At 39.5% G+C, this 17,446-nt stretch overlaps 1 protein-coding gene across 3 annotated transcripts in view; it reads left to right on the forward strand.

The window, feature by feature from the left end:
- The window catches only part of LOC149774661 (uncharacterized), a 141,681-nt gene that overhangs the window by 68,693 nt on the left and 55,542 nt on the right, over window positions 1-17,446 (forward strand). For all 3 annotated transcript variants that reach the window (XR_016416736.1, XM_089944847.1, XM_089944848.1), the window contains one exon: window positions 1,864-2,029. Coding sequence is in view for 2 of the 3 variants with exons in the window: in XM_089944847.1 (XP_089800973.1) it covers window positions 1,864-2,029 (166 nt within the window). In the remaining variant the exon portion in view is untranslated. The remainder of the gene's footprint in view (window positions 1-1,863; window positions 2,030-17,446) is intronic.

The following is a 17,446-nucleotide window of genomic DNA, read 5'->3' on the forward strand; positions in this document are numbered from 1 at the left end:
ATCATCCAGTATGTATGATTGTGCACATCCCTGTTAAATTTATTGAATCTCCTTATAAATCATTGACTACTGGAGAAGCTGGCAATGTCAAATCCCTTAACATTTATTGCTATGAACAAAGCTCAGTCTGATCATGTAAGTGCTTGACTTCCTGATAATCTTCAATAATCAAGTACTTACAAAGCTGCTGTTTGCAAATGAGCAGTGATGTCTGTTATCTAGTTATTAAAATTATTTTACCAATTGATCTTGCTGAATTTGTGCAATGATGAACAAATAGTGTTTGGAATTCTTTAGTAATGCCTCGGATGTAGCATGTATTATTTGAAAATCTATGGTAATGTCTCAGCTGTTGCATGCAGTATCTGGAAATCTATGGTAATGTCTCTGCTTTGACATGCAGTATTTAGAAATCTATGATCTGATGATAATGTCTGAGCTGTTAAATGCAGTATTTTGAAATCAATGGTAATGTCTCAGCTATAAATGCAGCATTTGAAAATTTATGGTAATGTCTTAGCTGTTATATGTACCATTTGGAAATCTACGGCAATGTCTCAGCTGTTATATACAGTGTTTAGAATGCCGTTTCTCATTAATTTGCTTTAAATGTTCAGAAATGCAAAAACATAGGAAAGCAATCATGTGAAGAAACAGTGCACGCTTTTTTTAAGTATAAATCTGAAATAAGCTGACAGTCATTTATTGCAAGATTGTCGTCAGCACTTTTAATGAAATTTGGGGCAAGTGTGAAAATCATTTTGATGCTTTTGTAGTAGGACACTTTAAATGGAGTTAAATAGGGGAGAAAGTATGATTAGGCAGACATCATGGTTTTACCTCAAAGTCAAAATTGGAAGACAAAATTAATAAAAATTATTTTGAGCTGGAGACCCTTTCTATCCATTTTAAAGGTGACCATTTCGATTCACATGAGATTGTAAAACTTTTTGTGTATTTATCTACACATCGGTCTTCAGTATATTAATTTGACACTAAAGATAAGGGGATTCAGTTAAATGCACATAAAGTCAGGATAATGAGACTGGTGGGAAATCATGCTACATGTCTGCGGCAGGATGCCCCAGTGCTAGACATCACTATAAGTGGTCACACTTCACATAGTAGTGACACGACTGAAACTAATTTAAACCTACGTTATAAATCCAAACCACACACACACACACATTTTTACTGCATGGGTGTCAAAGGTAAAGGTTGTTTTAATTGGGGTAAATCAATGTGATTCCTAGTAACCTTAATTAGAATGTATTATGCTTAGTCATGATTTTTATTATGTGGATACCAAGGTTGGTAGAACTTTACTCCATTAGCCAATTGTTAAACTTAACCGACGTAATATGCCAGTACGAATACCAAGGTTGGTAGAAAATTACTGCATTAGCTAACTGGCAAGCTTGAATAACGTCGTAATCCAGTTTGGACCATAGATATCTCAATGAAATGAATGTACCAAGCAACATCCTATATTAATGGTTTTGTAACTGTAGTGTGCCTGGTTTTATGGCCACGCATCTACATATTGAGGCACAGCTGGTGCATTTACTATCATAGCCTTATTTACTTTAGAAATTGCATGTAACTTGTATGACTACTAGCTTCACATTTTACATTTGCAGGAAACGCTTTGAGTATTAGTGCACTTGAAAGCTGTCGGCTTCTTGCATCGTGTGCCCTACATCTCAGAAATGGATATTTTCTTGAAATTTGAAGAAAACATGTTGAATTGGGTCAGATGATGATTTCATAGTCACATTAAATAAAATGTTTCTATCTTGTTGTATTGTTCCATCATCATGTTTAAGCTGAATGTTTGCATATTTTTTCTAAATGTATTTATAGACAGGGAAGCAGGAAGAGACAAAAAAGGTCTCAACTCTGGCATCGAAACCTGCCCTTTCTAAAATGCAGCCTAAAGTCCCCACCAAAAAAGGATCATTAGAGAAGCCTTCTCAACAAAGAAAACCAAAACCTGTGAAACCGATGGCCACTTCTATCACTAAAAAAGGTATGTCAAGAAGATATATACTTTTACATTTGTCATTAGACAGGTGATGACAGCACTGTCAGCAGATGCCATAGGTAAACTAATTGGCATAAGATAAGTGTACACACTGTTGATAACACCATTGTATGGATGGTTCCATAGGTAAACTAATTGGTATTAGACAGGTGCACTGTAGATACCAACATTGTTTGCACATACCATATGTGAAGTAATTGTTATAAGACAGGTATACTATCGATAATACCATTGTATGCAGAGATCTAGCTAGGATTTTAAAACTAGGACTCTGGGACTCCTATATTGGTAAAAATAGGAGTCCCACCAGCTAAGCCTAAAATGGCTAAATGTCCAGCTGAGAAGAACCAGTGGCTGCCATTGAGTTTCATTTTCCAAATTTGTAACACCACTGACATATAGCTCATTTTTATCCTTCAGAGCGAGACTGAATTTAGTCAATACAAGGAAAGGCCTTATTCCAAACACTAAGCCAGGCATCACACACTTTCTTAAACTTGGTTTCTATTGCATCTGAACTTACTATCAGTTCTAGAAACTTTAGTACTCTTCTGAATCTCATTACAATCTTTGTCAATTTGCCATTTACCCTCAAATAGTTACTCAAGTCAGCAAATGGCATTTTGTCAGAGCATCTTGATATCAAGGTCACATGCACTACTTATTTGGCTACACTTGGAAACGATCACAATAATGAAAGCTAAAGTTGTTAATTTGATGTACTCTTATAATGACCACATATAGATCCTTGGGTCGTTCTGCCTCTAAATTCAGTCATTGTAATTATCAGCACATTTTCCCACCACTCATCGACTAGTCAAAGTCTTTGAACTTGCTGGCCAGCTATTGTGTTATGTTCTTTTGATGTACTCTTACATTGACAACATGTACATTTGGGGGTCTTTCAGATACTAAATTCTGTCATTGCAAATATTAGCAGAGCATAAATTATCAACACATTTTCTCACTCAGCATGAAGCAGGATTGACAAGGCATTGGATTTGATGCTCAACTATTGCGAGCATACAGAGGAAACCTGCGTAAGTGATTTTCTGCATCCCAGATAAAAACATTACATCCAAATACATGCGAGTAAGCATTTCCATGACCTCTGGTATGGATGGTTCCAAAGGTAAATTGATTGGTATAAGACAGGTACACTATTTATAACACTATTATATGTGTGTTTTGAATGCATTCCTTGGCATACAACATGTATACAGATAAAACCAGTGTCTGTCTTCAGCATATTCCACGGGGATGATTAATTGGCAATCCATCGCTTGTTAAAACACTTTATGGAAATTCAGCAAACATGGAACAATGTGGTTTTTGTCTACACAGGATGGAAGATGGTATATCTCACAGAGACCACTCCAGTTACCAAAGTAATTAGAGTGTCCACCTTGGATATATGAGGTCGCGGGTTCGAATCATTTAAAAGGTTTATTCAAAAGAGTTATTTAAAGGTCACCATCCATACTATAGCATTTTTCTTTTTACATTAGATTTGCATTACATGACTACAAGTAGCTTTACTCGCACATAAAGAATACAAAATTTATCAAGTGTAAATAAGAAATAATTGAATTACTCAAAATAAAAGTATATACAAGATGAAGTACAAAACACTATAAACTATGGATAGGGAACATTTAGATGAAACTATTGAGAACTAATTTACTGTTCAGCCTTATATCGATGTGCATGCATGACACACTAGATTGTGTCACTTTCAAAACTGTTCCATTGTTTCAATTTATTTTCAAAATTCCCCTTAATTCTGGTAGAAAGGAATCAATACTGGCTCTTCTGTGTCGGTCAACTTGGTAAAACAAAAGAAATCAGTACACTTAAAAGAATCTAAGGTAACCAAAATTGGCTTCCTTATGTCAGCCGACTTGATTAAAAAAAATCACCACACTTAAAAGAATCCAAAGTCAGTTTCTGGGGTTGGCTTGCTTTGTAATAAAATATATTTTGTATTTGATATCCTGTTGGTAAGTTTAAGCAGTGAGTTTATTGCTTGCTGCCAGTTATGATTATTCAACACCCGGGCTTCTATTTGTTTGCTATATATAATATAATTGATACAAATTGGCATTGATATTTACAGGGCCAAAATTATACACAGCAATAATTTGCTTTAATAATGCTTTTGTAACCCATGCTAGCGAAAAGATTATCATTTGTACTCAAAGTGAATGTATTTTTCAAATAATGATTTTAATTTGCGAGATACCATCGCATAGTTAACCTGGATACAACACAATCTTGGTCATTTTGCACCTTATAACATATATTGCTTGAATGGCAGGTGATATTCCTGTCTCATTTGCGATTTTGGTATCAGACATAAGAGATACACACTACATTAAGGATGCATACACAAGCCGGCATCTGCTACATATACGGAGTTCGTGGATATATTTTTTTCTTTAATAAATTTCGCATGATGAAAAAATAGGAATAAATAATTACAATGCAAGGTTTATTTCTTTCATTTTATTTTCAAATAAGTGTTTTGTTTATCTATTTTATTGTACCGTGCAGTGGTTGGGGTGAGGGGCACAAATTCAACAAAAAGTTATTCCGTTTCTCAAGTCTTGGGACATATACTTTGATGAAAAATTTTCACTATAAGTTCTAGGACAGGAAAACAAATTATTATTTTATATTTGCCCAATATATGTAGTAAATAAGGTGTGTGTGTATATAAATGACTAATTCTAAGACTAGTACACCTATGAATGATAAACTTCCCAGATTAATATCTCATATTTCTTTTTTTAAATCCTGTTGATTTCATATTGGTTATAATAATGCTAAATAAAGAGTTTGATGAAAGTCTACGCTCAGCATGTTCAAAAAGTGTTATGATTATTTTAAACAATACTTTACAGCTGCAGTAACATTACTGTACTGTAATCTTTTATTTGATATATTTTACTTACGCTCTTTCTAACCCTCTTCTCATAAGCACTGTAGAGCTTTCTGCGGGATTAGGACTTTACATTCCCTTACCCTATTCAATCCCACAGCTTCAATCCACATTTTTTGTGGTAAACGGGGTCTTTTGGAAAAAGAAAGAACCCTTTTGTTCATCATCACTATTTTGATTACATCCGTATGCAACGCAGTGCACCATATTTGCTGTACAAAAGCATGATCGTAGGATATATCACATAGACTTTAACATGGGGAAATCAAGCACTTGAATGGCTAGGCTGAATAGAAGAGATAAATGTACGTCATATCCGCTTTTGGTCGCAGAAACTACCGATTGTTTACGGAGATTGCCAAATAATTTTTTCATTTACAAAAGCAGATTTTAAGTCTAATTAAATATCTTTATATGGTGTGCACATGTAATAAATGCATTTTTTTATGACTAATAATATCACACATTTGTACAATATAGGTGGCCAGTGACTTTTAATGGTACTAGTAACTGTTTTGCTAGGCGCTCAGCATTAAGATGTCAGTGTTATGAATGGTTGGCCTGGTGTCAGTGTAATATGGCTGTGGCGATACCTTGCTACATGTTTGAGGCATGATGCCACAGTGCTAGACAATGCTATAAACATCCACACTGCAGAAATCCTAGTGATATGACTCAAATTGTTTAAGCTATGTTAGAAATCCAACACACACACACACACCCAGACATACACACTTATATCCCACAGAAAATACTTTTGGTGTTTGGAGAAATTCATGCTCCATGGTGTCAAATTGGTGTTTGGAGAAAGTCATGTACCATTGTGTCAAATTGGTGTTTGAAGAAAGTCATGTAAAATGTTATCAGATTGATAAGTCATGTACCATGGTATCAGATTTATGTTTGGAGAAAGCCATGTATGATGGTATGAGATTGATAAGTCATGTACCATGGTATCAGATTTATGTTTGGAGAAAGCCATGTATGATGGCATGAGATTGGTAAGTCATGTACCATGGTATCAGATTGTTGTTTTGGAGAAAGTCACTTACCATGGTGTCATATTGGTGCATTGAGAAAGTCGCGTACCATGCTATCAGATTCATATCTGGAGAAAGTCATGTATCATTGTGTTAAATTGGTGTTTGGAGAAATTCATGTAAAATGGTATCAGACTGGTAAATCCTGTACCATAATATCAGACTGGTGTTTGGTTGTTGTTGTTGTTTTAGGGTTTAATGCCATTTTTCAGCACAATATAGGCTATACATTGCTAGCTGAGCCTTGGACTCGAACCCACACAGACAGAGGTAAGATGGCAGTGATCCGGAATGGTGAGCACTTTAGACCACGCTGCCACTCAGGACCACTGATTGGCGTTTGGAGAAAATCATATACCATGGTGTCAAATAGGTGTTTGGAGAAAGTTATGTTCGATGGTATCAGTCGTGTACCATGGTATCATATTTTTGTTTGGAGAAAGTTGTGTACCATGGTGTCAAATTGGTGCATTGAGAAAGACATGTACCATAGTCTCCGACTGGTGTTTGGAGAAAGTCATGTACCATTGTGCATGGAGAAAGTTATGTACCATTGTCTCAAATTGGTGCATGGAGAAAGTCATGTACCATGGTATCAAATTGGTGTTTGGAGAAAGTCATGTACCATGGTGTCGAAATGGTGCATGGAGAAAGTCATGTACCATTGTCTCAAATTGGTGCATGGAGAAAGCTATGTACCATTGTCTCAAATTGGTGCATGGAGAAAGTCATGTACCATGGTATCAAATTGGTGTTTGGAGAAAGTCATGTACCATGGTGTCGAAATGGTGCATGGAGAAAGTCATGTACCATTGTCTCAAATTGGTGCATGGAGAAAATTATGTACCATTGTCTCAAATTGGTGCATGGAGAAAGTCATGTACCATGGTATCAAATTGATGTTTGGAGAAAGTCATGTACTTTGATAAGAGATCAACAGGTTTCAAGGAGGAAAATCTTTGCCTGCTTTTTCTAAATGGATAGTTATAGTGGTATAGGTGTTTAACTAAAAGATTTACATTTTCAAGTTAATCCAAAATTACATTTTTACCAATCAAACCTTGAGCACAATGGTCAAGGTAACCATCTTAAAAATTGGTTAGTAATTGGAGGACAAGAAATGGAAAGAACATTATCCCAGTATGATTCCTTACTCATATCCAGCATAGAAAATATCTTCTTTTTCTTTGGGCTCTTGTTTGTCTGAACTCTGGACATAATTCTTTTTTATTGTTGTCTATAGACTTTTGGACTAAATGTGCCTATGAAGTTTTTGGAAAGAGTAACTTTGTGATATATGATGTAAGCCTTGCAATGGAAGAGAGATCATATAGTCCATCCCTTCCAGGGGGACCCGAGCAGCCGAGTGGTCTAAAGCACTCACCGTTACGGATCACTGCCATCTCACCTCTGTCTGCATGGGTTCAAGTCTTGGGCACGGCTAATATGGGTATGTGAGAAAGCTTGCTGGTAGATTCTTGTGGGTTGTTGGTTCTTTCCAGGGTTTTCCCAGGTTTTTCTTCCATCATTAATACTGGCCACCATCTATAGCCTATTGTGCTGAAAAATGACATTAAACCCCATTACAACAACAACCATCCCTTCCGTTGCAAGAAGTCAGGTCAGTATAGATCACATAGTCCATCCCTTCCATTGCAAGAAGTCGGGTCCACATAATCCATCCTTTACATTGTAAGAAGTTGGGTCCATATAGTCTATCCCTTCCATTGCAAGAAGTCGGGTCCATATAGTCCATCCCTTCCATTGCAAGGAGTCGGGTCCATATAGTCCATCCCTTTCGTTGCAAGAAATTGGGTCCATATAGTCCATCCCTTCCATTGCAAGAAGTTGGGTCCATATAGTCTATCCCTTCCATTGCAAGAAGTCAAGCCCATGTAGTCTATTCTTCTATTGCAAGAAGTCAGGCCCATGTAGACCATCCTTCCATTGCAAGAAGTCAGGTCCATGTAGTCCATCACCTCCATTGCAAGAAGAGCAGCAGGGGGGGCGAATCGGACATTTGTCTGAATCGTCATTTGGCTTAATTAATACTTTCTGCACTCAGCGGATCCGGTGTCGTCAGCGCCCGGTAAAAAAAAAGACGACATCGTCGTCGGGGGGTCGTCCAATCGTCATTTAGTTTAATTGATACCTTCTGCACTCAGCGATCCCAGCGTTGTCAGCGTTCGGTAAAAAAGCGCGACGACCGCGTCGATGTCATCGCCCCCCCTGCTGCTAAGTGGCTATTTACAATTTAACCGAATATTTGGTCGAGTCCGATACGATATCGTGTCCGAGGATCATGTAAATTTATCATTACAAATCCATGTGGGGTCGACTGAGCATGACTAAAAAAGTTTCGAAAAACATTAAAGTCCATGTCACCGCCGCACCATATCTGCCAAATATTTCGTAGCGTGTGTGTATCAACGCCGTTGAATACAGCAAGAATATTACAGTTGTCTCTGATTACTTTTGGAATCTGAGTGTATCGTTGAGTGACATATATCACGTCAGTGTTTTTATGCCTGCCTCTGGAAAATATCCTAGCTGGGTTTTTTTGATTGTCTAACATAACATCATCGTACACGACTAGATTGTTAACGTCGCCATCAATATCATCGATACCTGGTGCATCATTGATATCTGTAATAAACTCGATGACATTTTTTTTAGCGATCGCTGATGCATTCTCGTTGAAATCTTTCAACACCTCGTAGCATCGTTGATCATCTACGCTAGGGGCGATTAAATACAACTTATCCCACTTCATCCATCTCATTATTAAATTAAGTAACAATTGCGTCTTGCCGGATCCAGATGGTCCGATGATAATCATCCGGATCGAGTTTGGTAACGCTGCAACATGCTTAACTGGTTCTCTTGTTTTAGTCGCTGAAAAGTCAATTATATTCATGTCTCTATACATAAATTATGGATCTATATTGTGTAAAGTGTAGAGTGCGTACTGGCACAAATGATATGACAACCGTTACAACAAGAAATAACAGATCGGCGCTTACTGGCAAGTGTGTACAATGCGGTATAAAGAAATTTAGATTTATTTCTATCAGACCCGGAGATGTTTTAAAAAAAAGCGAGGAGGTGATATTGCAGCCAAGTTATCAAAACTCCCCGGAACCCCATGGGCAAAGTATCCAGGAGAAAAGCACCTTCCAGGATATAGCTACTGTGGCCCCGGAACACGATTAGATATTAGACTCGATGATCAAAATCAGCCCAAACCCGGTGAGTACCCAATAAACGCTATCGATAAGGCGTGTCATGCTCATGATGTTGCTTACAAAAGTAGCGATCTGCAACAGCGTCATATCGCGGACGTAAAATTAATTCACGCGTTAAATGCTATTCCTGATAAATCCTTCAAGGAAAAATTGGCCTCATGGTTGGTAAAATCGGCTATGAAAGGTAAATTAATGATTGGAAGCGGAGCTTCTCGCGCTGGTAATTGAAAACGCTAGCGTTTATAATAACAACATGGAATCCATCTATTATTCTCCGAGAGGATACTGGAAGGGGAAGGCCGCAATTGGTAAGCTTGCAAGCGCTGCAAAAGTAACGAGGGCCACTGCGGCTAATTGGTTATCCAAACAGGCTATATGGCAAATCTATCTACCACCGCCTAAACAAATCAACTTCTCGCGCTTTGATGTCAGTGTACCTAATGAAGTTCATCAGGCTGATATACTATTTCTGCCGCATGACAACGGTTACAAATACGCACTAACCGTAGTTGATGTTGCGAGTCGATACAAACAAGCGGAGCCGTTAAAAACAAAGTCAGCAACTGAAGTGGCCGATGCGTTTGAGCGAATTTATCGAAGGGGTCCTCTGCGCTGGCCAAATCTATTACAAGTTGATCCTGGTAGTGAATTTCGCGGCGCTGTTCTATCAACGCTGAAACATCATAGCGTCGCGGTACGACGAGGTCATACTGCGCTACATCGTGATCAGGCAATCGTTGAACGATTCAATCGGACTCTTGCTGAACGGTTATTTGGATATCAGTACGCGAAGGAATTCATCCAAGAAAAACGATCTCGTGAATGGGTCAAAAGGTTGCCAGGCGTAATTGCCGCGTTAAATAACGAGATTACCCGAGCAATCAACATGAAGCCCAGCGACGCGATTAAAAAAAAGTATATACCCGGAAGATCAAAAATAGATAGCGTTTCCAAGCCGATTCTCGGCGATGTCACTGTTAGATATCTATATGAACCAGGAGAGCTTGAAGGCGGTAAAAAAAGAGCTACTGATCCTATTTGGAGTGTTACCACACATAACATATCAACGATAACACGATCAACTGATAGGCCCCCGATCTATAGACTGGATTCAACTGCCCCACAGCGGGTGTTTACACGCGAGCATCTACAAGTGATACCTGACGATACTCAATTACCCCCGCGTGGTCTTAACTAGCGCCGTTGCGTCTATTGCACTCAAGACAGGTCAACCTCACATTGGTTTTGACATGACCGAGACTGTTATCGATTCTGTCCACGGTAAATTGGCGAGCGTCTTTATCCGAATAGCGCCAACTCATTATACAATTGCAACTCGCGCAGTGATTATTCTGTTGTTGTCGTAACGCAATTATTAATTCGGCATCAATATCAAATTGCCGCTGTTTTTTTTTTATCCTGTTGGCGGTAACCCGAGAGTTTTCTATCAATGACGCTTGCATCGATGATGTCGTTGTCGTTGGTGACTCCGTCACTGACTCCGTCAATAACAATTCTTCGAAGCTGATTTATCCTTCGTACTCGGGACACTGCAAGATAGACTAGATTTGACCATTCGATGCGATTATCAACCATCCAAACAATTGTGTCCGTGATGGTTAGTCCCTGCGAGGAATGTATTGTTGTTGCGTATCCTAGCGTCCACGGGGATTTATTAGCACGTAGCGCGTCCTCGACGACGCTGATATCAACGAGCACAATATCATTCAGCACGAGAATTTGTTTTTCTGTCCGGCCTGGAATTTCAACTTCAATGTTCTGCCGCCGTGTATCCTCGGGTCTATAGCATAACGGCACTGGACGCGTTGGAAACTTTTCCTTATGCAACGTAAACAACTTCCGCTGAAGTGTGTCTCTGACTATCTTTCTACTCGCTACAATCAAATCGTTTGGTCTCCATGTTTCCCAAAATTCATTTAACGGCGTTTCCGGAATCACCTCGCGAATTATTTCACATTGAATTCTATCCGGCTGTAATCTGATTAATTGTTTAACCTCGCGCAGTTGTTCATCAAGTGCTCGGTAATCAGTATCGGTTTCTTCATAATAGTCCACAAAGCCCTTTAACCAATCATGTGGACCCTCGCCGACAAATGGTGGTGGTTGGCCATGGTCGCCACACATGATCACCGCTGTATTCGCGAGCAGCAACCAATCAAGAAACATTTGTAAAACATCTAACGAAACAGTACATATCTCATCCCAGATGATAACCTCAGGAATAAATTTTTCCCCCATTCGATCAGGAGTCCACTCACCGCCGCTGTATCGAACAAAGCTGTGATAAGTAACGGCGTCAACATTTCGTTGTTTTATTTCTCGCGCTAGTCTATGGGTCGGTGTAAGCACGATTATACTTGCCCGCGTTCGAAATAATTCAATTGCCCGAGTCGTCTTTCCTGACCCGCCACAGCCGCTTAAATAAACTGTTTTGTGTCTACAAATTGGATCAGAACACGGTGGTGCATCAGACCATTCCGATAATTTATCACCGCGTAGGTAATTGTTTTCAACGGTGACATCTGCTGACGGGGAATAATCGCGTCGTATTTCATTTTTAATTCTCCATGTACCCCAACTCTCGTCCGGACTAGTAAACTCGGCTACGTTTTCCTTATACGCTACGTCAACATAAAACGAATCAACGGCTACTCTAACCGCGGTGTCGGGGAATCTATTTATCATCGAGAATAAATTGATAGCGGCATAACCCAGCATAGACGCCCTCAAATGCGGGTATGCCGGGCTGTCTCCATCGCTGTAGGTAACAACTGTACCCAACTTTGTTCCATTGGACAAGAAAGCTGTTTTGCAGTTCACGTATCTATTTTTCGCCACTGCGTCCTTGATTACGAAATCATATTCTGCGTCATCTATAATCAGCCGTGAGCAATATCGTTTGTAATCGCAGTTTTTTCCACCTTGTGTGAACTTACCAATTATTCTTCTACCGAGATCTTTTGCTTCTCTGTTTCGTTGGTTGAATATCCTCCTGGACCATTCGATGATATATTCCTCGTCGGCATCAATGTGTTTTCTGGACTCGTCAATTATGCTATCTAGACGCTCCGGTTCTGGTAACCAGACTTCAGTCTGCGCCCGGTATGATATAATCGCGTCACTGACAATCAACGAAACTAGCATTTTACAATCAATCATATACCGTAGCAGCGCTACTGGCAGCCACTTCTTTTCAGCCATGTGTCTACCGATCCAAATATAGCAACAGCGATGAAGTCCTGCCGCGAATTCAAATGATACTATGCGAGCGAATCCGGTTAAATCAAAATTAGGCAGTGGTCCATTAATAGCAACACGAGTCATTTCATGTCTGGGGTGTCCAAATCGTTTGAAATACTCAGCGGCGGATCCATACCCGAGAAAACTCGCTGGATAACAGGCAACCATATCAACGGAAATCATAGCGTCGCGGTTGTATTCAGTGTTCCATAGTCCACCGTGATAGTATTCCAAACAACTGGATTGTACATCCGGTAGAAATTCCTTGCGTGTTGGACCCCACGCATTTTTCCTCGCTGCAACATGAGCCGCAACCGATGGAATCGTAAAACAATTTGTTAGCAGTTGTTCATCATGCTCTTCAAATTCCATGGCGGTTTTTTTCATCCTGTTGTGAAATGCTTCAGTGCGATATAATTCACCGTTTGGTCTTACAAACTGATCAAAGGTATCAGCGCTGCGAAGTAACCACATTGATACAGGGTCGTTTTTACACAAACAAGCGATAGCATCAAATAGTTTCCTCTCCGCGAGAAAACCATCTTGTATAAATTCCCCCGGGATATACTTTACTGTTCTATCCCGTGGAAACACTGTGATCGCGGGCGTCCATGCGTGTTCGTTATGATCAATAATTTTGATTGGGGCTCCCTTCGATTTGTACTTTGATTCGTGTAATACTTCACCGGTTATCGTTGTAACGGTTATTGGAAATCTCAGCGATGTTTCTAATCTCGCTATGTCGCTGATGGTTGCTCCTCGCTCGCGCACTGTCTCCTCCCACTGGTTGATTTTGCTACGTCGTAAATCAGTCAATTTGTTTCCTCGACACGCATTTGTAAAATGCTCTATTATTCGTTCTGCTACACAATTTATCCCCGTTGACTGTTTCATCGGCGCTAGTTTTCCGATATCAGGTTTCTTATTTAACGGGTATATTCCATAAACAACTGCTGTTTCAGGATACGCTCGTTCATAGTATGGTCTGTCAATTCCGGTTAACAGCCCCGGCTTGGAGTCGCGGCTAACAATGACTGTTTTCTTGTCGCTGAGAACTGGTTCAAATTTATCACGTATGATCCAATTACCTGATTCCACCCGGACAATGAATTTTACTCTGAAGAAATACTTTTTACCGTCAGGTTGTGATATTATCGTTGCTGCGCGGTTGTCGTTCATGGTAGCATCAACAACACCATCAATTCGAAATGTTGACCAACTATGAGATGCACCATCACGCTTGAATTCATTGATACAATCGCGTATTTTATTCAACAGGGTTCTATCGTTTATTAACGCTTTTGGTGCGTCCTTGAGGACTCTATCGAGATTGAACCTAATATTTTTCCAGGGCTTAATTGCTGCTAATCTCTCGAACTCATCCATATAATTAAAACAAGTATTTAAATGAAAGAATATAGTATAATGAATCACTGCAAATGGTTAATGATTGGGTCGACAACCCCGTGCAATAAATCATGTAGAGGTGAATTCTGCGGGTATCATTTACAAAGCGTTCGTAATGGTTCTCTTGGCCCCCTCCCGTGCTTGGTTTGCCACGTCGGTGTAAGAGGAAAATCGCAGTTGTGTATCAATTGTGGCGGAAAGCGATACAGGGAACTAAAACGCTATTATGACAAACGAATAAAAAACGCCGTCATTGACCCCACCGCTGACTTCGTCATCAAAACCCTCCAAGACTTCGTTGAAAGATTTATAATTAAACCAAATAATAAATTAGACAAGTAGTATTATTATACAAATGGACCAAGAGTTCAGACCTCACCCCTTGCTCGTCAATTACGAGGCATCTCGCGACGGCATTGATAGAAACCGCAAACTGAAGAAGCCGGTTGGTACCGTAAATAATCAGGGGTATCTGATGTTTACTGCTGGAAAAAAAAATATCTCTGTCACAGAATCATCTATGAATGTTTTCACGGATTAATCAAATATAGTCTCGTTATTGATCACATTGATGGATACCCTCAAAATAACAGACTGTGTAATTTGCAAGCTATCTCTCAGAGTGAAAACAGTAAAAAAGGCCAGACTGGTAAATACCCAAAGAAAGCAAAACCCGTAAGGTCATTTAATACAATAACTCACGAGGAAAAAACTTTTCACTCCATGAATGCGGCAGGAAAATATTTTGATATTTGTATGCCCGCAGTACGATTTGTTGCAGAACGAGTATATCAAACAGCGATCTCAAAAAAGACCGGACACAGAATTCGATTTTCGTATATAGATACGAAGTCACCGTGACAAGGTCACGTCTGTTTCAAAGAAAACGAATTGTTAAACACCCCGGGATTGATACGCGGGGTTTCATTTTTTTTTATTTAAAAACAAGATGTTTTATAGGAATAATGAATATCGAAGACATCAATAATATATTAGCCGAGATTTCAAAATTAAAAAATCAAGGAACTGAATTATCTGATGGTCTCGACAGTGAAAAAATATTATCCGATTACGAGATTATTAACGAGCAATCGAAACGGGGGCGTTTTACCCTGGCCCGCGAGTACTTTTTCATAAAACGATTACAACATACGATTAATGAAAACTTGTACCACAATGACGCAAATGCATTCATTGGACTATTTACTGCCGTTGAAATAATACGAAAAAAACTCGGACGTGTTTATGAACGACGCCGGGAGATTTCTAGTAAGATCAAAAACATTAGAAGGATTATAGACGAAAACTCCGGCGGGAAATTAGAAATTGCTTCGCAATTGCAATAATGGTAGGCGAATCACTTACTACTCGGCTAGCCAGAGAGCGGCTAGCGGCGCTTAAAAGGTTTATACCGTTACGAGACAGGGTCCGAGAGCAACTTCAAACGCGGCAGCAACTACAAACCGATTTTACTGTTGGAAGCGAACAACTCTTTGCCCCGGTAACTAAAGCGACCAAAGATGTTACGGCGGCAACTGTACCCGTCCTCGATGCGCTTGAAAAGATAGCGGCTCAGACCGAACAAACAAAAAGGTCTTTAGAAACACTCCCTGCAAAAATAGCGGCTGCTACAACACGGAGGCCACCACCACTCGCTATAACCGAACCACAAGAACCTTATGTTACAATGGCCGACGAGGAAGAACTAGGTGCTACCGCAAGAGAACCAGAAGAAGAAATACCGGAAGAAATACCGGAAGAAAAAGAGAAAAGGGGGAATATACCCCGTAATGTACTTAAGAAGAGCACAATAGATCAAATTAGAGGCTTCATCAGCGGGGAAGAATTAATTGATTTTACTGCCTCTAATTTTGCTAAGAGCATACGAGATAAGGAGCATATCAATAGCGATTACGAGAAAAATATAAAGACGTTAAAGGATTGGACAAGAATAGTGTATTTAGCGAGTAAACACGAGAATGCATTACCACATCATGGTGATCCCGATTACGACGCATTCCACAAGGAAGTTGAAAAAAGGGTAAAACTAAAAAAAGGAAAAGGATACTCTGTTGGCAAAGAATCCTACGGCGTTACCTGTCCTAACAGTGTTCTCAGTGATATATCACGGCTAGAGGTACTAATCGGAGGAAAACGAGCCGGAAATAACTCTCCGGAAAAAATCAATGAGGCCGCTGATATTTGCAAGCGGTTATTCACGGGCGGTATCATGGACATTGGTGCGTATCGAACGCTCATAGACGAACTCGTGGATGATTTAAAAAATCGTTTTTGTTAATTCTGACCGTTTTTTGCCATTTTTTGACCGTTTTTTGCCATTTTTTGACCGTTTTTGACCGTTTTTTGCCATTTTTTGACTGTTTTTGGTTGGTTTTTGGCAATTTTTTGAGGGCAAAAACCCCAGGAAATCATTTAGAGAAAATCGATGTTTTTGCTGAAAAATCGAAAAAAAACGACTATAGGCAACAAAAAATGACCAAAAATGACTAAAAATCAAGAAAAAACCGGAAAAAAACCGGATTTTTATCGAGGGCAAAAACCCAAGGAAATTTTGATAAAATTTATTCCGGTTTTCCACAGGAGGAAATGTCAGAATAATTATTTATAAGAACTATGACAGTTCCCCCATCGATGGAAACTGGTCAGAGTAAAAAATGTTTTACAAAACTAACCCGCCACACATGTCAACCGTTTGCAAAATTATATAATATTGTAAATCCGCGTCAATTTTGACCGATTTTGGTCGTTTTTAGCCATTTTTTGACCGTTTTTTGAGGGCAAAAACCCCAGGAAAATCGATGTTTTTGCTGAAAAATCGAAAAAAACGACTATAGGCAACAAAAAATGACCAAAAATCAAGAAAAAACCGGATTTTTATCGAGGGCAAAAACCCAAGGAAATTTTGATAAAATTTATTCCGGTTTTCCACACGGCGGGGGGGGGGGGGCGAGGGGGCGGTGATCACAATCACTAATTGGAAAACTGGTGTTTTTATAATAAAGATGATCATACACTACAACCACGATAAACCAGTACTCGTCTACGTGGTAAACTCGCGATTACCTGTTTACCGCGCGTACTTTGGAGATGGTCTCGGTAGCACCATTGCGGGGTTATTCACAAGAATGGCTCCAAAAGTAGCGCCGTTAGCCAAACAATTAGGAATGAAGGCTATTGATGTTATTCGTGATAAGGGAATCGGCACTATTGGAGACGTTGCCGGAAAGGCGCTTTCAGCCGCGCGGGACAAAGTAATGTCGTTGGTGAGAAGAAAAAAAACAGAAACCACCGGTGATGCCATCAACGAAGGTGACGCCTGCAAATGTCAGTAAAGTAATAAATAACGCCGTGGAAGAAAAATTAGAGTCGTTGGCGGCTCAGTCATCCACCAACGCGCCCATGAACACAATAGCGGGGGAGTGGTCTTAAACAGAATTCAGAAAATTTACGACGAAAAAATCGCAATTGAAAACATCAACATGATAAA

Source organism: Sinohyriopsis cumingii, unplaced genomic scaffold (assembly GCF_028554795.1).
Source record: "Sinohyriopsis cumingii isolate HCF-2022 unplaced genomic scaffold, ASM2855479v2 utg000160l, whole genome shotgun sequence".
Classification (NCBI taxonomy): Eukaryota; Metazoa; Mollusca; class Bivalvia; order Unionida; family Unionidae; genus Sinohyriopsis; species Sinohyriopsis cumingii.